This window comes from Cajanus cajan, chromosome 5 (genome assembly GCF_000230855.2).
Source record: "Cajanus cajan strain Asha chromosome 5, NIPB_CcT2T_4, whole genome shotgun sequence".
Lineage (NCBI taxonomy): Eukaryota > Viridiplantae > Streptophyta > Magnoliopsida > Fabales > Fabaceae > Cajanus > Cajanus cajan.
In genome coordinates, this window is record NC_138521.1 from 55,764,143 (window position 1) to 55,788,132 (window position 23,990).

General features: G+C 32.3%; 3 protein-coding genes across 3 annotated transcripts; all 3 read left to right on the plus strand.

Annotated features, from left to right (window-relative positions):
• Window positions 1–1,563: 1,563 nt before the first annotated feature.
• Window positions 1,564–6,386, plus strand: LOC109808267 (PGR5-like protein 1B, chloroplastic). The gene is made up of 11 exons (XM_083075419.1): window positions 1,564–1,918; window positions 2,003–2,127; window positions 2,278–2,374; window positions 2,489–2,589; window positions 2,931–2,987; window positions 3,352–3,428; window positions 4,005–4,056; window positions 4,803–4,913; window positions 4,990–5,087; window positions 5,222–5,297; window positions 6,041–6,386. The coding sequence occupies exons 1-10, from the start codon at window positions 1,732–1,734 to the stop codon at window positions 5,289–5,291; spliced, it is 975 nt and encodes a 324-aa protein (XP_082931545.1). The 5' UTR covers window positions 1,564–1,731; the 3' UTR covers window positions 5,292–5,297; window positions 6,041–6,386.
• A 156-nt stretch (window positions 6,387–6,542) lies between these two features.
• On the plus strand, window positions 6,543–11,167 carry LOC109807170 (expansin-A7). The gene is made up of 3 exons (XM_083075420.1): window positions 6,543–7,635; window positions 7,777–8,092; window positions 8,313–11,167. The coding sequence occupies exons 1-3, from the start codon at window positions 7,485–7,487 to the stop codon at window positions 8,623–8,625; spliced, it is 780 nt and encodes a 259-aa protein (XP_082931546.1). The 5' UTR covers window positions 6,543–7,484; the 3' UTR covers window positions 8,626–11,167.
• A 1,843-nt stretch (window positions 11,168–13,010) lies between these two features.
• On the plus strand, window positions 13,011–20,463 carry LOC109808539 (B-type cell cycle switch protein ccs52A). Its single transcript, XM_020371576.3, has 10 exons — window positions 13,011–13,871; window positions 13,947–14,069; window positions 14,303–14,407; window positions 17,010–17,189; window positions 17,290–17,352; window positions 17,459–17,653; window positions 18,768–18,869; window positions 18,961–19,023; window positions 19,148–19,216; window positions 19,944–20,463. Exons 1-10 carry the CDS (start codon window positions 13,419–13,421, stop codon window positions 19,995–19,997), a joined length of 1,407 nt encoding a protein of 468 aa, XP_020227165.1. The 5' UTR covers window positions 13,011–13,418; the 3' UTR covers window positions 19,998–20,463.
• Window positions 20,464–23,990: the final 3,527 nt, after the last annotated feature.

Below are 23,990 nucleotides of genomic sequence, written 5' to 3' on the forward strand. Positions count from 1 at the left end.
AAAAAATTAGAAAAAATATTTTTAATTAAATTTAAAATCTTAAAACTAATGAATTTATACTAATATATAAACGGATTTCACTTTCAATAATTACTTTTAATTTTTATTTTTATATGGACTATTTTATCCTTTATTTATTTTTAATAACTACTTTTTTATGAGTAAATTTTCATTTATTTATTTATTTATTTTTTCAATACAATATAGGCACGTAGTGCCTTTTTCCTGCCAGTAATATATAAAGGGGATGCCCTTTTTGGTAACTACCTTGGTCTCCACTTTGTTGGACCATTATACTCTTTTATGTTAAAAAATTAGAAAAAATATTTTTTAATCAAATTTAAGAATTTGAAACTAATAAATCATTTTTACAATAATTACTTTTGGTTTTCATTTTTACATAAATCATTTTATCTTTTATTTATTTTTTAATAACTACTTTTTTATGAGTAACTTCTCATTTTTTTTGCTTTAAATTTTTTTTAATACAATATAAGCACGAAGTGCCTTTTTCTTGCAAGTTACAATAATAACAGTACAGTTTGAATTTAAAATTCTATGTATATTATTCTCAATCTCTCATCAGTAGGTTGAACCTAATAATTCATTTTTATTTCTTTTTGCAAACACACATTAAACAACCATAATTGATTATAGCAACTATATAATTGAAAATCAAATTTTGCGTTCCATAGACTGTATGTGATACTGTAAGCAATTATAATTGATTATGACATGCTTTTCATTATTGAACTTTATTTGTCCATATAATCAATTATATTAATATTATAAATATATAATTGATTATGTAGACTTCGATACATTTTTGGTTTTTGGTACTTTAAAAGTTTATATAATTGATTATGATTATAATCAACTATATGGACTACTTTAATAAAAGAATTCAAATAAAAGTTAAATTGTAAAAAGATATATGAGTAAATTAATTTATAATATTATTTTCTTTTTTTTATTTAATTCGATATAAACCAATAAAAAGATTTAATTCTCTTCTCAATTTTTTTCTACTTCTCTTCTACCAAACACAGATAATAATGAGGTTCAAATTCTTGTATAAATTAAACCGAACCATATAACAAGTCATATATTGAACCTAGCTCAAAGGAGAATCGAAAAACAACTCTTATTAATAGATGTTTGGTCAAAGCGTGGCAAAAGAATCACATTGTCTACATAACTTGGTGAAAAGGGGCAATGTCCTTTGTCATTTAGTGCAACTGATCTACATCAAAACAACTCTTAAATGGAATTCCAAACTGTTAATTTAAATTATGATTTTTAGTGTTTCTAAATCTATATTATATTACTATTGACTTGAATCAGCAATCAGCAATCAGCAATCATGCAATGACATTTGGTGTGGGCCATCGTTGCCCACGTGACGGAAAATCCGTGACGAGCGTAAAGCCAACGCAACACAGTAGGGTGCCCACATGGAAAGATTTTTAACGGACACGTCATCACAGACATGTAAGAAACAAAGTAAGCGATATGATGAGGTTGTCTATTAGCGAAACAACGAATGAGGAGAAGGAAGGGGAATAAGCCGTTGCATTTCCCTCCACACGTTCAACTTACCTTATCTTCCAGCTTAGCTACCTCTCTTCACTCTTCACTTCTACCATCTTCCTTTTCCCTCCAAACAAAACAATCACCACCACCTTCAACTTCCACTGCCACCACATTCATTCCAAATAACCACCAATAACCATGTTCACGGCTAGTAAACTAGCCTACATCACATTACCACCCCCTCCTCCATGCACTGCACCCTTCATTCCAATCTCTTCCTTGTCCTCTTCTTCTGCTGTTCACTTCATTCAGTTCAATGGCCGCCACTTATGCCTTCGCCGCAGGCTGTTTCTGCTTTCACCTAAGGCCACTGCAGATCAACAAGGTCTTAACAATATATATCATCACCTTTTTTAATCATGTATATATATAGAAAGGATCTCTTTGCCTACTTCTTCTTTTCTTTCAGGCAAGGTTGAAGAATTTGAAGAGGATGCAGTTGTTGATAGTAAAATCCTTCCATATTGTAGCATAGACAAGAAAGAGAAGAAATCAATTGGTGAACTTGAGCAAGAATTTCTTCAAGCACTGCAAGTATGGCCCTGGAAGTTTCGAATTTGTTGCTGTCTTATTATTTTACGTGTGATCAGTGGCGATTCTACAGAAGACAGAAATTAACTTTTTGTGTGTGTGAATTTGAATTTGTTGTTGGAATATTGGGTTCTGATTTGTTTTGTTCAACAGGCGTTCTATTATGAGGGAAAGGCTATCATGTCAAATGAAGAATTTGATAACCTCAAGGAAGAACTCATGTGGGAAGGAAGCAGCGTTGTCATGCTAAGTATGAGGCAACTTTGCTTGCTCACAGTAGCTGCAGCTGTTGTTGTCATTCATTGAATTTGTGTTTACTCCAGTAGCTTTATCTTTTTAAAGTCTTTATTGGTTTGTTGTACAGGTTCTGATGAGCAAAAATTTCTCGAAGCTTCTATGGCTTATGTGTCTGGAAACCCAATTATGAGTGACAAAGAGTATGATGAGTTGAAACTGAGGCTGAAGGTTCGCTACTTTCGTTGCGTCAATGAAAATTTACAAGTCGTTTTGTAATGATGGTGCATCTATGAACATGTGTCAATTGATCACTGACATTGTCTCACTTAATTGAAGTAATAATCTAGAAGTAAAAATATATCATCCAGACCAAATAAACGGTTAAGAACTGCGGATAGATACAATTACACGTTTTAAAATAAAAGGAAAACTAGTACCACAGTTCACGGAACATTTTACCATACTGGTTTTATTTTGGGAAAGTTTACATATATCACTTCAAGTTGTATTGATCATTAGTGTGTCTCCCTCCTTCTGGTATTATTTACTGATCTCATAGCTATTTTCAGATGGAAGGGAGTGAAATTGTGGTTGAGGGTCCAAGGTGCAGTCTTCGTAGTAGAAAGGTACGTGTTAATCTGTAATATTCTCTGATTTCAGTTTTGCTTGTTATTTGTTGTTTTATGTATAGTTGTTCTTTGATTAAATTTAAATGTTTCTTGCTATCAAATAACAAATATAGGAGTAGAGGCATTTTTCTTGTTTCATTATGAAGAGATTTGTTTTTTGAATTTGTAATAATAGGCTACTAAGATCTGTTATATCGCAAAGTAACTGACTAGAGATATAGGATCATTTATACATACTCAAATGCTTCTTAGTCATTAGAATTCAGCTTTGGGATTTTACCATGTAATTTGGGAATCATGAGTACTTGGATCTGCTCTTTTTAATCTAATTCCTTTAGTACTAATTACAGTCCGTTTATAGGTTTACAGTGACCTATCTGTTGATTATTTAAAGATGTTCCTGCTGAATGTCCCGGCTACTGTGATTGCATTAGGATTGTAAGTAGCTTTTTTCTTTCTCTCCTCCTCTCTCTAATTTTTTTAGAGCCAATGAGTTCATGATGTATTTAGTGAAAGTTTTAGCACCAGCTACTGCCAACAATTGGTTTCATTGACACACAAATACGTTGAAGTGATCAAACTGGATGTTCTAAAATAAATGTTGTAATGCCCATATTCCCGTTTTCTGCAAGTTGATATGAATGTATTTATCTTGTTTCATTTTTTTGAGGGATTAAATCATGTCTTACTCATGACTGTGACGTAGCAGGGGATGAAAGGGAATGTAGGAAATGGCAAATATAATTCTGATTCTTACGTGTGCATTCATCTACCTGCAGTCATATTCTGATTTCTGACTGCTCCCTCATATTTTACAATTTTCATATCAGTATCCACATTTTTACTTTTTATTATTTATCTTTCTTAAATAAAAGGTTTTTGATCCCAAAAGATAGATTGTTTCTTGGTTTGATTTTACTGAGTCAAATTGACGTGGAAGTTATTGTTTGCACACGATAGGTCTTGAGTTTTTTTTTTCTTTTAATTTCATTTCTTTTCTGCCTAATCCATTAGGTTCTTCTTCCTTGATGATCTGACTGGATTTGAGATCACATATCTTCTAGAGGTATGTTCCTCTCATTACCTTTCATCTAGCATCGCAAACTGGTCATTCAGAAGCAGTTTGATTTAAAAATGCCATAGCATGTGATAAGTAGTTACATTTTTATGGTCCTTTCCTTTCTTTATTAGATTGCATATATCTTCTAGTTAGAAAAAAATATGGTGTGAACTCTGAACCAGTCCAAAAAAAGGTCTAAAATGCAGACTGAACTTCAGAGAGAAAAGTGCAAAGTAAATTGCCATTTGATTAAAAAAATGATCAATAGTATCTAATTCTTTTATAATGTAAAAGCAACATGATAGCAATTCATAGATTTGTAAAAAATCATTCAATTTTCTAATCAGTAGGGGTAGTACCATCTTGCGCTTTACTCTCTGAAGTCTAAGCTGGTACATTTTAGAGGTTACAGGATCCAAATTTTTCGTAGTCAAACAAAAAGGAGATTAACTAATATTTGAATTACATTGTAATGTGTTAGCTTGATATTGTTGTGGTAAATGATTAGTCATATATATGTACCTTGCCTTGCCTGGTCATCAAAGCTGAAGAAGTCAGCATAACTAATTTGGAACATGGGTTGTTCATGAAACAAGATTTATCGATGAGGAATCAGAGATAAGGGGTCACTGAAAACTAAAACAAGGATGATGAGATTGATTTCTTCACATTACATAGAAGTGAAATAGTTTCTTAGACGTTCAAAAATATTACCATTGATGCAATTATGACATCTGAATTGTTGAGTGCAGCTCCCGGAGCCTTTTAGTTTCATTTTCACTTGGTTTGCTGCTGTTCCACTCATTGTGTGGATAGCTCTCTCTCTAACAAATGCCATTGTAAAAGACTTTGTGATTTTAAAGGTATAAATTTACTAACACAGTCTCTAGTAGGTTATATTTAACTGATACATATTATTGACACATTTATTTTCTAAAGGGTCCCTGTCCGAATTGTGGTACTGAAAATACCTCTTTCTTTGGGACTATACTTTCAATTTCAAGCGGTGGTTCCACCAACAGTGTCAAATGCTCTGAGTAAGTATAAAAATACTGGTAATTAATTATCGATTGTTGCTTCATGTGATTCACATTCTTATCATGAAACTGATTTAATTTATATTTTATAATGTGGCATTTATTTAACAATCGAATGGTACATTTTGATTCAGCTGTGGCACTGAAATGGTGTTTGATTCAACTACAAGATTGATTACATTGCCAGAAGGAAGTAACGCCTAAGCGGAGGTACATTCCTAGTATACTCTTGAATCTCTCTGCTAACTCTATCGTCGCGTATATTTTCTGCTTATGCAGCAATATAATATTGTTTTCTATCAAGTTAAAAATCCGGTAGAAGTGATTTTTTTTAAGAGATTTGTTACTTTGATGTAAGGTAATGGTACGATGACCTTCCATTTCATTATTATATATAAATTATACTTTCATGTCACCTGTCTAGGTAAAGCTTGTCTTAAGGATGTTTTAGGTTGTATTAGGAAGTTTAAAAATGGAGGATTGAAAACAAAGGATGCATTTAGCCTTCTACTGTGTCATATTTCTCATTAATTTTCACTCATCCATTCCTCAATAGTCACTATATATGCCTAACAAGCTTTCATGTGTTTATATATGTTTTTTTGCACCAACTGAATTTGAAGTTTTCTTCACCTCTTGAGTAATTCTAGTCTAGATTGACTCTGCATTATAGATGGTGTAAACACAAGATCTATTCATTGGAAATTATGATTGCAAGCAGAAAAATTATGAAATAGTTCAAGACTATTAAGTGTCTCTCATTCTGACCAATTATTATATAACATGTATATATATTTTTCAATACATAAGAAAAATTGAACAACATTTGATTACATGTCACCTAAAGACTAGTTAGGGACCATGTTTAGGAATACCTAACAATTTTTTCGTGCATAAGGCAAACTATAATGACATCATGATCACTTACATGTTATATTTATGTCAACATTCAGGTATGCCCGAAAACCAGATATATTGTTCCAGCAACGTGAGATCATTAATAGCTGTTCTTGTGAAAGTGACAAATTTATGAATTAGCAAATTGTCATGTTCGTCCGAAAAATGGTCTTGAAGTCATGTTATCATTATCACACACAATTGGTGTCATCTCAACTGTTTGTGCCACCATCCTACTTGTAAGTATATGGGCTTTGTATACTTGTAAGTAATATGGACTTTGTATAGCATACACTGGATTGTCTCTACTTGAAAGAGTTGAGTTATGAGGGTGCTTAACACCATCGATGAATCTAACCTAGAATAACGTGTGTAAGGATTATTGTTACACACTTGTGCAAACTTTTCCTTCTATTACTGAGGCCAGAACCATTACAATTACATCCCCAGGAACATTAAGAACAATAAGGAAAATTGACAATAATTAAATAGTTAAAGCTAATTCACAACATTGTTTCATGTATTCAATTAATTGAAACACTTGAGCGTCTAATTGACGTAATAAAAAAATTGGTCCTACACTTTACAGAAATGAACAAACACGACAAATGTTAATTTTGAAAATTAGTTCGGAGCTGCTAATTGAAATAATAAATGTAAAAGCAAAATTCAACGACTTGTAAAGCAAAGTTGAAACAATAAATGCCTAGATTAGATGAGAGCTCCCTGTTTGCATGGTCCGATTGAATAATCAATTTTTTTTTTTTTTCATTTTTCAAAATTTGAATAAGCAGATTTGGCCACCACAGACCAACTAACATCGGACTAATAAATTTTGGCAAATTATATTTACACTCTCATGGTGACAGAGGATGTGCTTCTAATGGGATAACCATCACCTGAGGTTGAATACTCAATACTGTATCACTGCTGTTATCAGACGGAGTCATTGTATAACCAGACATAGTTAACATATAATTGTATTGCTGCCAAGATTACATCGAGTTATAAATTGCATAACCATCATCGAACGCCAAAACATTTGTTTATTTAGTCCATAGAGTGGACTTGTTGGACAAGGTACAACAGTTACTTGGAATATGCAATTCAACTACTAGTGAACCTGAAGCTGAAGGAGTTATTATTATTGTGAAAATGGATGAATTTTGTAATTGTTGCTTCGTAGATGAAATGAAGGAAAAAACCTTAAGAAACGTCTTCGCACGTTTTTCATTTTTATAATCATAGAACATTCCTGGATCAAGTCCTACATCATTGACTAGCATTGTTTCGAGGCAAATTAATAAAAAAAAAGTAAAAAGGGTAACACCGTTTGACTTGAGAGACCAGAATTCGTGGGGATCACGAAGACAAATTTCTTTCAACAAGCGACGTGCTATATTGATCCATTGAACGACATTTATATATAAGGATGCATGTATAACCAATCAATGAACACACCTTCTCCTAGAGTTAATAGCAATCCAAAAATTTAACACAATGGCTGCAATGCTTCAACATTGTAGCATCTTGTTGATTACGTTTATAATCATCGGAAAGGCAGCAATAGTAGCAGGCACATTTCAGCCTAGTCCATGGACTCTTGCCCAAGCCACATTTTATGGTGATGACACTGCTTCTGCCACAATGGGTATGTTATCACAATTCCTCATTCATAAACCATTTCAACAATTGAAGTAAATGGCTACATAAATCAACGTTACTCACCATCTTTCATTAACCAATTAATGTCACTTTTGTATAAACATTTTTTTCTTGTGATTTATTAAAGGAGGAGCATGTGGGTACGGGAATTTGTTCATAAACGGTTACGGGACAGACACAGTGGCTTTGAGTTCAACGTTGTTCAATAACGGGTATGCATGTGGTACTTGTTACCAGATTAAGTGTGTCCAATCGAGTGCATGCGACTCCACTGTGCCTTACACTACAGTAACTGCCACCAATCTTTGCCCTCCTAATTGGGCCGAGGCCTCTGATAACGGAGGCTGGTGCAACCCACCACGCGAACATTTTGACATGTCCAAGCCCGCTTTCATGAAAATTGCACAATGGAAAGCCGGAATCATTCCTGTAATGTACCGCAGGTAGGTAATTTAATTACCTTAAAAATAATAGAGTAACATAACATGTGCATTTCTTAATTAATCATTGGGTCACTTTAACAATTTGACCAATCAATCATTGTCTAGAAATTCGAATATTTACAAATTAAAGTGGTGTGCAAATAGCAAACATCAAATTCTCTTTATTAGTATGTGTAGCTATGATGTTGATGATCCATTTATGTGTTGAATGATTTGTCAGAGTACCTTGTGTGAAGAGTGGGGGGCTACGATTCTCTTTCCAAGGAAATGGGTATTGGTTGTTGGTGTACGTGATGAATGTGGGAGGTGGTGGAGATATTGCTAACATGTGGGTGAAAGGAAGTGGAACAAGGTGGATTAGCATGAGCCACAATTGGGGGGCTTCATACCAAGCATTTGCATCACTGGGTGGTCAAACTCTTTCTTTTAAGGTTACTTCCTACACGACCAAAGAGACTATAATAGCTTGGAATGTTGCTCCTTCCAACTGGGGCGTAGGACTAACTTATTCCTCCAATGTCAACTTCACTTAAAGCACGCACTATCCACCCTTTTCATTTACTTGTTTAAACTCCACGGTTATTTTTATCTGCTGTGATCAATTTTCCACAAGAGAAGTAAATTAATGGTCTTTGTCAAGAGACTTTCTCCTTTTGTTACTTAACAAACATGAAATGTACACCCATTGAAGTTATTCTTTACACATGTTCCCATTCAACCTTTCCAATGGATAAATATAGATTCTATTTAGAATCACTCAAAATTAAAAGTTATTTGATTACTCATTAATGTATTGTAGGGGTATCAAAGAAGTTAATCTCCATATCTAGTTTTTCATGTCTTATATTGATTGGTACTTTCTTTTATGTGCAAATTTATTTGATATTATTTTATATATTATTCAATTCACGGTATTAAATAATAGACAAAACTTAAGAAGTATATATCAAATATTAAATATTATTCAAATAATTCATTTTATCAATTGACTTAGTGATAAAAAGTACCTTTTTATAAAATAAATAAAAATTATGTTACCTTCACCTTAATAATTTGCTCTTACCGTTATTGTGAGTTACAAAGTTATGGTATTAATTATGACTGCAAATTTGGGTTGTTCATGGAGGTGCAACCATTATTGTTTGTGTTTGTGGTGAAGGGAGGGTTTGGTGGCCATGACATGTGCTATGCTACCATAGCTGTGGGATTAGAGCAGCATTGGGTTGCTTATGGAGGTGCATCAATGATTATTATTTGTGTTGGTGGTGAAGGGAGGGTTTGGTGGCCTGTGGCCAAGACATGTGTGCAATGCTACCATTACATTATGGTTACGTAGGATTTTTTTAGGAGACATGTGGACACTTTGGACGATTCTAATTTAGTGATTTGATGTGGATAACCTATTGGAGTATTTTTTTTAAAGTTCCATACAGTAATTATTGTTAGAAGACCAAGAAAGTAACTAATGTGACGCAAAACGAAAGAGAAAGTTGGAAGAACAAGATATAATATAAATTAGAGTTAATTAATGGACTAAAATGTTAATTTCTCATAATTAAAGGTATTCTTAATCAAGCTAAGTTTCTTAATATTAATGCACAAATTATTTCACACGGATAATGAAATGAGAGGCATAATAGATTTCATCTTATTTTCAATTTAAAATAATAAAAGAATAAACTAAATTTCATCTTTTTCTACTACCATGTTACTTGAAAGATCCAATCTGAACATAAAAATAAAAACAACAAAAGATCCAAATCTGATTTATTTTGGAGTATGTTATAAATACAAAATGGAGACCATATAAGTTTCGAATCTTGGAAGGTAGGCTGGACCTTGTTGTTTTCTTGCCATGCCCTAGGCAGCTTGGATTGGACTTCATCAATGGCTGTCTCCTCCAAACCGTGGCTTCATTTTCTTCTTCAGTATTTTAAATATTTTCTATATCAATATCACATACTCTGCTGCTACTAGAAAAATTAACAATATTATTTTCCATTTATAAAAATGTTATATATTTTTACATCATAAGTGGAATGGAATATATTTATTCAGAAGTATTAACCGTCACTTCTTTTTATTCCTTTTTGAGTTCTTTCTTATATAGACAATAAAAAATAAAAATACTAAATGAGTTAGAATATTAAAACAGTCACTTACCTCCAACTTGAAGCAAGAAGAAAGGTTAGATACGATATGTGCCACATGAAGACGCTACACTTTGTTTATTCCACATTCCTCATCATTGCACATTTCACATAATATATTAGAGATGTAAACGGTTGAGTTCGGTTGAATTTAGACTATTTTACTACTCAATTTTAATATATCTCACTACTATTTCCGGGTATATTTCTTTTTATTCTTAAAAGTTACAATCACGGCAACGTATTCCAACTTAAAACTATGTATATATATTATTCTATTTTTTTATTATTAAGTTGATCATAGTATAGTTTGTACTATTTGGTTATATAATTTGGTTTTTCTAATGATTGGTTTTCTTTTTATTACTACCATAAATTAAATAACTTAACCAAATAATTGTGAATTTTGAAATCAGAACTAGAACTAGATATAATCATGAATATATTTTACTCGGTATTTGGTTCAACTTCAAGGATTCATATTTAGTGTATAATTATGTCAAAATCAACATAAAAGCAACCTTAAGATGTTTTAGGACTCACATTGAGTAGTATCCAACGAGTTTCCGAACACATTGTTAATTTGGAAACTCAAACCATTCAATCTATTAACATAAAAAAATACGTTAAATTAAATTATGAATAATGATCTAATCATTATTAGATCAAATATCGAATAGCATGTTCTAAAATTTAATAAATCCAATTTAAACTAGCTTAATTTTTCTCTTTATTTTTATTTTTATTTAATTTTGTGTTCCTATTAATATTGCTTTAGACATTAAAAATATATATAAATATATGTATAACATGAAATTTTATCATGTTTTCATTTATATGAATGATATCAAATAAATTTAGACTAGTATAAAATTTTACACATATATAATTCAGGTGGAGTGAATTTTCAATCTGAAGATAAATTTAGGAGAATACATGATTTTAACTAAAAGTGATTCAGCAGTATAATACTTAATAAAATTTATATTAATATAATTTGATTATAATATTTTATAAATATATTATTTTAAAAGTTAAATATAAAAACATATAATAACTTAATATTCAACCCGATTCAAACAAACAAACTTTTGATTTAGATCGAATTGAATTAAAAATATTTGAGAAACTCAATTTAACTCAATATAATCATATTTTAATTTTTTTTTTGAAAGAATAAATTTCACCCAATCTGACCCTTGATCCTCGATAAAAAAAAAAAAAAAAAGCTCATTGCATTTAAATTGAGCTTTTCTACGTAAAGGTTTTATATGTCGATGAAGACGTGAAATAACCAATTAATCTTACAAAATTAAAAAAAGACAAGTAGATAATAACTGTATTAAAATTTAAGATCTATTTATTTAGACTTAAAAATAATTAAGTAGTTACTAAAAGTACTTTCTCTGAATTTATATATAAACAAATAAAACTAATTTCATACATATTAAAAAAATTCATTAAATACACGCAATTTTTACAATGTCATATATATATATATATATATATATATATATATTATATTTTCTAAAATTATTGAATAATGTTGATTTTATCGAAATTTGTTTATATTTTAATATAAAAATGTAAGCACTATTTATTTATATATAGGTTTAGAGTGAGTAGATAGTACTTTTTAGATTAAAAATATTAAATAAAATTGATATACGAAATTTTCTTATATTTTGATTAGAAAATTTAAGTATTTTTCTACGTATATGTTTAGAGGGAGTGTTTGTGGCACATATATTTTTAAAGGTTTTTATTGTTTATTTAAGAGTAATTAATTTGATAAAAAAAAAAAGTCAAAAACTATATGCTCTGAAACTCTCTTAACTAGTAAAAATTTTCAGCTTTCTATTATTGAGTTTTTTTTAATTGAACTTATAACAACTCACCATTTACAAATCTTAGTACATTATTGATTTATTATTATTATTATTATTATTATTATTATTATTATCAGGGGAGATAAATTTGCATGATGCGTGCATTGAGCTCCTTCCAGCAGTTCATGTAAATAACGTTGTTTAACCACTATGAATTAAGATTGGGAAGAATTACTGTAGATAATATTTAATTTTTCAATTTTGTATCATTAACTACTTAATTATGTATTGTTATAATTATCATTACAAAGTGCAACCAGGAGACAAGTTAAGGGACGAGGATATGACGTGGTGGAGTTTATAAGAAGGTATTTATTAATTTAATAATCTAACTAACAGCTAATACAACGCCTAAATACCGATTATGAAATCAACGTCATATGAAATATAAAAAGATGGACACCAACTTAAGAGCTGTTTGGCTACATGGCTACGATTAAATACATATATAAGAAGACTTCTAGTTCTTTTAATAACTACTAGTTAATATTTAAATACAAATATTTTGTATTTATGTTTTATTCAACATAGACACATGATAATTAAGTATTACATTCATTATAGTACTTTAATTCAAGATTCTTCTAAAATATGTTTGAATACAAAATTAATTTTAACTATTAAATTATATTTTAAAGACATTAAAAGTTAATTTAGAAATAAAACTGAGAATAATAAATTAAGAAAATATTATAAAGTTTTATCTTTAAAGAAAATTTATGAAAATTGGTCCATTTAAAAAAGTTCTTAAAAGAATTTTAAAATGTAATTTTAAGAAAAAACAATTTTGAGAAAGTAAAAAAAAAAAAGTGTATTAAATGATATTTTAAAAATTTAATATCTCATCCAGCGTGATCCTTAGAGAGGAGGGATCAGATATTAAATGAAAAAAAAGAATAGTTTTAGAAAGAGAGATGTTGCGATGCTTAAGAGTGATTAAGAAGTGGGAGCAAAGAAATTCCAGAATTATTAAGAAGTAATTGGAGTGAGTGTTGATATATATGTTGAATGTTGAAAAAAGGAAAAAGAGAATGGAATGTATGAAATTGAGAGAGTGATATCCTTTGCTTGCATGCAAGAGGAAGAGGAAGAGGAGAGAGAGAGTTATAGGTGCGGTGGTGGAGTGAGAGGGGTCCACAATCCACGGTGACTGAGCACGAAAACCGAGGCCTCCAACGCCACTTATTAAAAATAAAAAACAAACAGCACCAACTTTTACTGGCTTTTCCCGGGAAAATTAACAGCCTCGCCGGTGGTTTCTTCTCAGATCGCGCCACCGGAGAATCCATGGACCACTCCTCCGCTCACCTCAATATTCCACCGCCGCCGGAGGCCGCGTCTCTCCGCCACGTCGACCGAATGATCAACTCCAACCACTACACCTCGCCTTCCAGACCAATTTACTCCGACCGCTTCATTCCGAGCAGATCTGCCTCCAAATTCGCGCTCTTCGACATCTCCGCGCCGCCGGAGGGCCGCGACGACAGCTCCAGCGCCTACACCACGCTCCTCCGCACCGCGCTGTTCGGGCCCGACGCCGCCGGCGTCGTGCCGCCGCTCACGCCGGAGAAGGCGGCGTCGCCGGCGATGACGCTCCCTAGTCGGAATATTTTCCGGTACAAGACTGAGACGCGGCAGTCCATGCACTCGCTCTCGCCGTTTATGTGCGACGATTCGTTGCCCGGGGTTAGTCACGGCCCGGTCAAAGCTCCGAGGAAGGTTCCGAGGTCGCCTTTTAAGGTAATTTGTGTTTAGTTTAGCTTAATTTGGTTTAATCATGGAGATTGTGATGTGAGTGTGTTTTGTGTGTGGTAGGTTCTGGATGCGCCTGCGCTGCAAGACGATTTTTACCTGAATCTTGTGGATTGGTCTTCGCATAATGTGTTGGCTGTTGGACTGGGTAACTGTGTTTATCTCTGGAATGCTTGTAGCAGCAAGGTGAGTTTTTTTTTTTTCTGCGTGTGGGGGGGGGGGGGGGGGAGGAATTGGATTTGGATTTCACTTGAGGAATGTAATGTGCATTTTGGAACTTTAATTTGTCCGAGGTTTGATTTTGCTTGTTCAAAAAAAAAATTCTGTGGTTGTGAGGTGAGGTGAGGTAGGTGGTGTTTTGTTTATGCAAATTGAAGGAGTTGTCTTTTGTGATTTCCTGTGTTGATTTGATCTTGCAGGTTACTAAATTATGTGACTTGGGGATTGATGACCTCGTTTGTTCTGTTGGCTGGGCTCAACGTGGTACACACCTTGCTGTTGGAACTAGCAATGGTAAAGTTCAGGTAAGAGTTTACTAGCTGATCGCTTCTTTGGCGCATTTATGGATTCATATCATGGGGTTTCCAAGGGTGTATTGTTGGTGGGCATGTTTTAAATTGCGGTTATGGTTTGTGTTTTGCCACAATCCTTGGTATTGCAAAAAAGTGGGACAAATGTCGTTGATGAGGCCGAAATTGCGGTCGTGGACTCTGTTTTGTCATGATCCTTGGTATTGCAAACGAGTGGAGACAAATGTGGCTGCAATTGCGATTATGTTGCCATCATTAAGACCCTAAGAATCTTGACGTTATGATCGCAATTATGGTTGTAGACTGTTTTTTAAAAGCTTTAGTCATAGATAGCAATTTATGTCATAGAAGCAACATGAGATAGCCTTCACCCTAGTGGAGCATTATAACCAATTAGCATTATTGTTGTGGGGGATCAGTAGCTATTGTTGATCCTGAAGCCCTAATTTAGGTAAGGTCTAAGCACGCTGTAAGCAAAGACAAAGAAAGAAAAATAGAAAAAATAAGGGATCATCGGGGTAAACTGTCAAGATGAGAATGTAGTCCTTTGTTTTGATTGGTGATAAAAATGAAAATAGCAAGTAATTAACAAGAACTTGCTAGAGGGAAGCAATTGAAGATAGCTTGGAAGGGTTGCCAATTACTTGCTAGACTTCCTGTAGGTGACCCGAGCCTTCCCAGGGGACAGAATGCTTCCTGGGTGGAATCTTGGCTTTAAGGAGGTGAATATCAAATTGTGTGCCACTAGTAGTTAAGAAATTCAAGATCATGGGGAATATTCTGATGATTTTGTCTTTAATAAAATGCTTCATCTTAGAAAAATAATAAGAGTATAGATATGATTGTTTGGGATTAGTTAGAGTAAAGAATAAAGATTTTCTGTACTGTTTTTCCATTTAATTATTTTATTTTTATTGATGGTGTTTAAAATTGGAAGGTTAGAAAATTTCAGTGATATCCTTTTTTTTCCCCTTTCTTTCATTCACTTTCGTTAAATTGCTTCCTTGAGAACACATCACTCCCTTTGCTTCCTTTTTATGAAGCAGAGACACTTGAATATCTTTTAAATGTTTTACTTCATAGGCATATTTGGGTATATTTATTACATTTAATGTTTTCATGTTTGGATATTATGTTTATCAATGTGGTTTTTTAATATATATGTTTATGCTGTGCCAAAACCTTGTATTACTTACCTTGTCCTTTTTGTCATGTTGTATCATGTACTGTCTTGCCTCATATTACTCTTTTCTTCCTTGATCATAATAGTTATGTTACTATAGACTCTGGATTATGGTAAACAATACCTTTGCAGCATATCCATCATTGAATTTCATAATATTCACATATTTATTATTTTAAATTATGTTTTGAATGATGGATATGTTGCCATATATAGGTTTTACCATGAACTTGAATCTATTTTAGCGCTGCTTTGATCATAATACGTCCAAACCACGGATTAAATGGGTCATTTTCCTTATTTTCCATTTTGTTTGGTCCATTGAATCCATTTTAAAAAGAAGTGATGCTCAAAGTATAACAAGGCCATGATACTGTTTATTAAAATGGATTAACTTTCTAACATTAGATTATGTGGTTGACATTTTGAGTTGGCATTTATGTAATTATACAAATATTGGATGCTGCTATTCATGTAATTGTATGAGTCAATCACTGAATACAATAAATGCATTAAAAAGTGAAAAATATAAATAAACACCTAAAATTCTGGTTTATAAATTGGGATAGCCTCCAACAAAAACGAGCGTTATGTCTCTCACACCTGATCTATATGGGACTCATGCTCGTGTCTAACCCTGTGGGTTAAAATGAGCCTTCAAAACTGCGATGCTAATTGATATGGACTGGAATCCACTCTCTGGATGCCAAGCTGATAGGAGGGAAGAGGTTCTCACAGCCAGCCAATGTGGGTTGTGCTTGTGTTCGGAGATCATTTACTAAATGGGTTAATTAAGTTTTTGGTTCTATTATACGTATGCTGAAAATCGTCAAGTATGTCAGTTTGTGTCTTACTTGTAAAACCTGTCCTCTTAACTCTGCCTCTGAGGCTCTGCTAGCTCTAGGAAATATAACTTTTTTCATGACAGTGGTTCAATGCAAATTAGTCTTCAGTTTTAAGTTGTATTAGTTTGATAATTATTTATTGATATAGTCCATACGCATGTCACATATAAGATTTTTAATGTAGAAACTTAATTTGCTTGATTTATTGAATCTTAACACCGGTTCTGTAATCCATACTCCATTGCCCTCAAGGGTGTGTAAATGGAAAGAACTTGTTCTTGAGCTAAATTGGGGCTGGGTACATATAGGTTGCTCACTTTTCCTTTTAAGTTAGATGTCTAGTGCATCACTTATATCTTAAACATTTTCCTTGAGACCAAATTCCCTAAGAAAACAGTGTCAAGTTGATCTCTGCTTGACTGTTTTGCACAATCAAGATATGTCTTTCTTCCCATCACATCCCTGAAACTTGCAAAGTTCACTTTATTCTTTCTTTCATGAACCTCTATGTTCTCTGTTACTAAGCCACCAATTAATGCATGCCTGATTCTAACTATTATCTATGTAGATTTGGGATGCCTCTCGATGCAAGAAGATAAGATCTATGGAGGGTCATCGATTACGTGTTGGGGCCTTGGCCTGGAGTTCATCTCTTTTGTCTTCTGGCGGAAGAGATAAGAATATCTATCAAAGAGATATCCGTGCACAAGAAGATTTTGTCAGTAAATTGTCAGGGCACAAATCAGAGGTCAGGCTTGTTTTTTTTCCCTTCAGTTTAATATTGTCTAACAAATGTACAGTATATGGTATTCAACAAGATTTTGATTTTCCTTTTTGGTTCTTCAAAGGTTTGTGGACTGAAGTGGTCTTATGATAACCGTGAATTGGCATCTGGAGGAAATGATAACAGAGTATGCAAATGCAAACTTGAAATCATTCTTTCTGAACTATCCAACTGCACTATTATTCTTTAGTTCTCCTGCATAAGTACTAACAATTTATTTCATGTGTTTGCAGTTGTTTGTTTGGAATCAGCACTCAACTCAGCCTGTCCTGAAGTACTGTGAGCATACAGCAGCTGTTAAAGCTATTGCATGGTCTCCACATCTTCATGGACTTCTTGCTTCTGGGGGAGGAACTGCAGACCGATGCATACGTTTCTGGAATACAACCACAAACTCGCACTTAAGCTGCATGGACACTGGAAGTCAGGTAAAAGTACTTGTGCTTAACCTGTTTATACTTGTATATCAAATTCACTGCATTTTAATATCTGCTCTGTTACAAGGATGGTTATTTGTTGGCACTAAAACGTTTTTGACTTGTTGCTAAACTGTGTACCTTTGTTTAAAGGTAATTTTGATAACTCGTTTAAGGCATGAATGAACAGCAAACTGCTGAAACGAAATCTACAAATTGGAAAATGAAAAAGAATAAAATAGTACTTGAAAAATGATTGAAAGTAAACTGTTGAAAAAGATAAAGTTGTTCAAGAAAGGATTAGAAAAGGGCTTGGTACAACAACATTGGACCTTTAGATGGACATGACTCTCTGTTAATGTAACCATTATGGTTAATGTTGAAAGGTAAGACTATATGCTTACTTGCAAAACTGTTTTCTTTTCCACTTTTTTTATTGAGCAGTAACAATTCATGAGAGTTTTTTTTCAAGTAAGTGCCCTTTAGGCTTAACATGTGCACAATGCCCGTGCCGACTACATGATGAAATTCAACCTTTAAAAAAAATGGGGGCAACAATAAATGAACCCTGACAACTTTGATGGGGAAACTCTAATACTATGTCGACGATCAACTGTTTTAAAAGCTTAAGCTATCAGATAAAGGCTTGAATGGTTTTATAGCATTTCTAACATTATTATTATACCATAACTACGGGAATGTACCTAGTTGAACAAGGGTTGATTGTTGTTGTTATTGTTATTATAACTCTGGGCTTGGAGGTGTGAATGAAGGCATGATAAGGAAATATCTCCACCCCTTAGAAATCCACTTCATGTAGTAAAATCATCATTAACTTTATCATTGTATAGAAAGTGAGACATCACAAAGAAAATAGCTTCAGTCTAGTGATTCACTACCGATTGTAAAGTTTTTTTTTTAAAGCATAAATAAGGCTAAATTAAATGTCAATTTCAGTTTACCATTCATAACTGCAGAAGTTGGATTCTTTTAAGTTTCTTTCAATTTATAAATTGTTTTCAGAATTTGTGGCATTTTCCACTTCACATATTGATATTGAGAGAAGGATTAGACAGTCTCCCTGTTCTGCCTTCACATATTGATGCTCAACCTTTATGTATGGCAGGTTTGCAATCTTGTCTGGTCCAAAAATGTCAATGAACTCGTCAGCACACATGGCTACTCCCAGAACCAGATAATTGTTTGGAGATACCCTACCATGTCAAAGGTACATAATATCTACTGTGATAAGGTGATTCTCTTTTATTTTTACTTAATTTGAACATTTTTTACCATCATTTTTTTATCTTTTGATGTAGTTGGCCACTCTTACGGGCCATACCTACAGAGTTCTTTATCTTGCCATTTCTCCAGATGGACAGGTATTTTAGTTCTTTTACGTGTTCATCTTTCTATATTATCTGTATCTATGATAAAGAAAATGAATATGTTTTTGTTTTATCACCTATCCTATATTTCTGGTTGTGATGGGTTCTACCGTTTCAGACTATTGTAACTGGAGCTGGAGATGAAACACTAAGGTTCTGGAATGTATTTCCCTCCCCTAAATCACAGGTAAGTTATTCATTCAGAGATGAATAAATAAAATTGTGCTGTGGACAGCCATGCTGCTTATTTACGTTTGTGAATATATTGCGTTTAGTTACGCTTGGAACTGTGTCCCTCTTCCTTTGAATATGACCGGGAATGAATTAATTTTACTTTAAGTAGTTTTATAAATGAGCTGCAGTTTTCGTTTCTTTTCTTGTTTTTTTTTTTTTTAAAATTTTTTTAATCTTCAGTTGTTTCGCATTTATGAAAATTACTGGCGTATCATTCCGTTGCTTTATTTATCTATTTTATGTCATTTCCATGAAAGAGACCGAGTATATAAGAAATATTATTTTTGTGCATGAAAAATGCTTTACATACACGCACGACATTAAAAATTGATTTGAATAACAATTATCATGCCAATCCTTTTCAATTCATCAGTTATGTATTGGTTAAATATGTTTGATTGCTATTTGCTACCCCTACCAACCTTAGTAAAGTGATTTAGTGATTAAATCGGTTTGATGGTTAATCTCCTCAAATAATGGCAATGAATTCCTTCGTATTAAATTTTTACATGACCATATCATTAGAAAATTTTGTTTTTATATCTATGTTCTTAAATGTACACAAATTTTAATACAACCCCGCATAATATGGCCATGTGAAAATTTAACACGAGAGAATTTCCTTTATTTCATTGTTTATATGTTAATGATTGACAAACTGGATGCGACAATTGATGCAGAATACTGAGAGTGAAATCGGAGCCTCATCTCTTGGAAGAACTATAATTAGGTGATTGCTCCCTGGCATTTTGATTCAATCATGTGGCATATTTCAAAGTAAGGGTTGCTGTGCAGAAAAAATTTCAGAACAAAGAGCACCATGGTGAAAAACTTAGCATGTGGAAAATACCATAACTATGGCATGCTTTACCAATTAGAGAGCATTGCTGAAGTTATATTATGGCTGCCAAAGATATAGACATGCATGCAATTCGTGATGAGTCTCATTTCTTATAGAAAACAGGATCATTTCATTGTCCGACGTAGATTTATACATGTTAATGGAGTTGTAGCCTTCTCTTCTCTCTCTCTCTCTCTCTCACACACTCTCTCTCTATTTCGGTTCCTTTCAACAGTGCTCTCCGATGTTAAAAATTTCAAAGTAGTCCACAGAGAACACTTCCTTAGCAAGGTTGTAACAGCTGTTGTATATAATTATTCTTTTTTAGGATTTTGATACTTTATTCCATTTTTTTTTTACCTTATGGCCATCGATATTATTTTGATTGTTTAATGAAGTTTTATTTGAAACCGTGGTATGGTGTGGTGTGCATTATATGCTCTCTCTGACCTACTATGAAACTGTGAACAGAAAATTTAGGGCGTGTTTTTATTTTTATTTTCAAAAAACTGTTTCTAATTTTTAAAAGCTGAAACAAAAAAGCTTTCTTGATGGATGGAAATTGTTTCTTTTCTAGAGACATAAGGTAGCTGACTTCGGTTTTTGCAAGATAACATAAAGCAGTGATTCTATATGGAAATGGGCCTTATTATTTGGTTACTCTGGTTGGTTGTAAATTACTTTGTTTTACACCAAAAATGCTCCCCTCCATTTTAGAGAAAACCCAACTTCTTATTCAATGTTCGCGGGGGCCTTTTTATTTTTTATTTTTTATGGAAATTCTTTTGATATATATCCTTAATAAAATACGGGTACGATATTTAATACGGGTTTGAATACGCAATTTTAAAAAAAATAGAGTACCGTATATCGGTACAGTAATATAAATTTTTTTGGGTGAAAAAGCATGTTAATATAATTTAATATATATAAGCATGAGTAAATTGTATAAATGATAAATAAAATCCAGATATGCATAATTTGTAATATAAAAGAAATTAAACTTCTCAATATGATAAAAAAAATGTAAATAATTAATAATAAAAATTATAACATCTAAGCATGAATATGAAATTACACTTTAATTGTGATATATCATTTTTTAACTATTTCTATATCATTATTTCTTTCTTCATCATTAGTAAAAGGATTTACTTGTAGCTCTTGTTTATCAAGGGAAAGAATAGTAACTTTAAGAATGTCAACTTATTCAAATGGCTTTCATTTATCTTCAACAGCATCCTACATTTTGCTTTCGCCTTCTTTATAACTTTTGCTCTTTCTTGAAAGGAAGCAAAAAATTGTATGAAAAAAAATTTGTCACTCTTCATACCGTAGGTTCTAGGTTGTACACACACGATGAAGTCATTGATGATTCATGTCTTACTTGGGGATAAAAATTGAGATTTGATAGCAAATAAGATTAATAAATCTTAAAAGAGTGAATTTGAGTCTAACTCAACATAATCTCTAGTTAATGTGAGACTTGAACTTTTTTCAATAAACTCCCTTACATTCAGTAAGGATAAGGATTTGAGCCTAATTCAACCTTATAAAACTAACTTATAAGGAATGGATTTTTTTTTTACTTATATACTATTTAATTGCCTAATCTCTAATCGACGTGAGATTTGAGTTTTTTTTTTCAATAATAAGAAACCTAATTTTTGTTGTTATTGAAAAATATAGTTTTAATTTATCAGATTTGATACAAGTTCGGTATGTATTTAAAAAGTACTCATGTAAACCTAAATTAAATATTTATTTAGTTTTTAAAAATATTTTAAATATGTAACGACGAATACCCGATATGTACTAAGTACGAGTACGATATGAATTTGGGTACGTATTGGACAAATAGCATGGTTTAAATTGGGTCATATAGCATGGTTGTACAGACTGATACTAACAAAAGTATAGGCAAACTTGATATTTGTATTTACATTGGATTCAGTTTTCATTATTTTCTTCCAAGGATGATAGTTGAGTGCAGGGTGTTCATGGATCGGTTTTTTCAGAAAATCGATCCAAACCGAATCGAACTATTTTATAAAAGTGGATTGGTTAACCGATCCATTTTATATAAAGTGGATCGGTTTTTTTTAAAATATGGATTAGTTTTTTTGAAATTGGATCTTCGGTGCAGTGCAGTTATCAACTTTTTACTCATATATAGATCGGTTTTTTTAAAAAATTAAACCGAACCGAACCGATCCACTTTGTAAAAATGGATCGGATAACTGAAGCGGTTTTATAAAGTGGTTCGGTTCGGATTTTTTTCAAAATGGATCAGATTTTTCAATACGGATCGAATTGGTTATGAATCGGTTCGGATCAATTTTGATTTTTTGCACACTCCTGTTGAACGACAGACCAATTTGCCTAATTCATTGCTGCAATACTAATTGCGGAAAAGAAAACAGGTAATTTAGGTTTGCTACATTACAAGTTGTGTTGCGTAATTCCTAATCCCATGACAAGATAAGATTTTAATTTTATGGTCGTGGCGAAGGAAGCTCTTAAGACTATGTGATGTAAATTAAGCAACATTCACAATTTCTTTGACATGGTTTTGGCATACCATCTAACTTGCTTACCCTCCTCATGGGACTCACACGCATCTCTCAGTGGACCCAACATTGTACCATGTTTAATTCTGAAATATTTGAGTGAAAGTATACCCAAACCAATGCTTCCTGCAATTCTGGGTAGTCCTTGAACAAATTTTTAGGACCGTGAATGAAGGCTTTCAATACATATATACATGCAATGCAATGATAATGGTATATAGTTACAATCAATGAATTTTATAATGAGAGATTATTCAAATTCATGATACAAATTAAACTTGCTTAATATTACCACTGGAAGCTCCTTGCAGAAGATGAAGTATCTTAGGCCAGCACATATATATAAGAGAAAATGACCTCCACTAACATGGAGGTGAACGTGCAGAGACATCTTTCCCTTAATTAATTTTCATATTCAATGTGCCACCACCTCATCTCTTTGAAATTTTTTGTACCACCCCTGCAACTCTATATAGCATTTCTCAAAACATATACACTAATAAATAAGTAGATCATACTAACTTATTTATTTAGAAACAATTGATAAAATTAGCCGTTAAATTAATTGAAATATGAGAGTATTAGTAATTCTCTTTTAAATCACAATTCAACTCATCAACCTCGACCTGTTTAAGGAACCCAACTACCAAATGTTTGGATCTTATTAGTAAAAATACACTTTCAAATACGATTAACACATTCTTTTTTATTTGTTAAAAATTTTATTGAAAATTATAAAATTACAAGGAGAATATTTTGAAAATGTGCCATAGAGTGTTTCTAACATTTTTCATTGAAAAATTAAAATTGCATAAAGAAAACATACATATTTATTTATATAAATTCTATTTTCTCAGACAACAATATTTTTAATTGATTATGAATATCAATTCTATCACAAACATTGAATTTTATCATTTTTTAAAGATAAAATAATTTTTAACAATTTAAATATAGAAAATAATGAATAAAATAAATAGTATAATCTTAAAAAAATTTAAAAAAATTTTAAATGATATTAATAATTAAAATAATTTATCATTATGTTGTAATCATATGAATTGTGACATTAAATTTTTTTTCTCCATATAAAAAAAATTATAAACACATGAAGAAGTTTCGCTTCTACCTCGACCCTAATTAAATTGTAATACTGAAGATTTTGACATTATATTCTATTTTTTGTTAATAAGTTATGTACATGCACCGATGGTATTGCGGTAATTTTATTATTCTTGTTGGGTCTTCGTCTTCTATGATGTATCTTAGGAGAAGAAAGGGGTACCTGCAAAAGACACTCCGATGCTTAAGTCAGT

Bases quoted from the DNA above. Each gene is read 5' to 3' on its own strand.
- LOC109808267 (XM_083075419.1), top strand. From the start codon at position 1,732: ATGTTCACGGCTAGTAAACTAGCCTACATCACATTACCACCCCCTCCT. The intron at 1,919-2,002 runs GTCTTAACAATA...CTTTTCTTTCAG, and splicing joins GGCCACTGCAGATCAACAAG to GCAAGGTTGAAGAATTTGAA. The intron at 4,057-4,802 runs GTATGTTCCTCT...TGTTGAGTGCAG, and splicing joins AGATCACATATCTTCTAGAG to CTCCCGGAGCCTTTTAGTTT.
- LOC109807170 (XM_083075420.1), top strand. From the start codon at position 7,485: ATGGCTGCAATGCTTCAACATTGTAGCATCTTGTTGATTACGTTTATA. The intron at 7,636-7,776 runs GTATGTTATCAC...GATTTATTAAAG, and splicing joins CACTGCTTCTGCCACAATGG to GAGGAGCATGTGGGTACGGG. The intron at 8,093-8,312 runs GTAGGTAATTTA...ATGATTTGTCAG, and splicing joins ATTCCTGTAATGTACCGCAG to AGTACCTTGTGTGAAGAGTG.
- LOC109808539 (XM_020371576.3), top strand. From the start codon at position 13,419: ATGGACCACTCCTCCGCTCACCTCAATATTCCACCGCCGCCGGAGGCC. The intron at 17,353-17,458 runs GTATGCAAATGC...ATGTGTTTGCAG, and splicing joins CTGGAGGAAATGATAACAGA to TTGTTTGTTTGGAATCAGCA. The intron at 18,870-18,960 runs GTACATAATATC...CTTTTGATGTAG, and splicing joins GATACCCTACCATGTCAAAG to TTGGCCACTCTTACGGGCCA.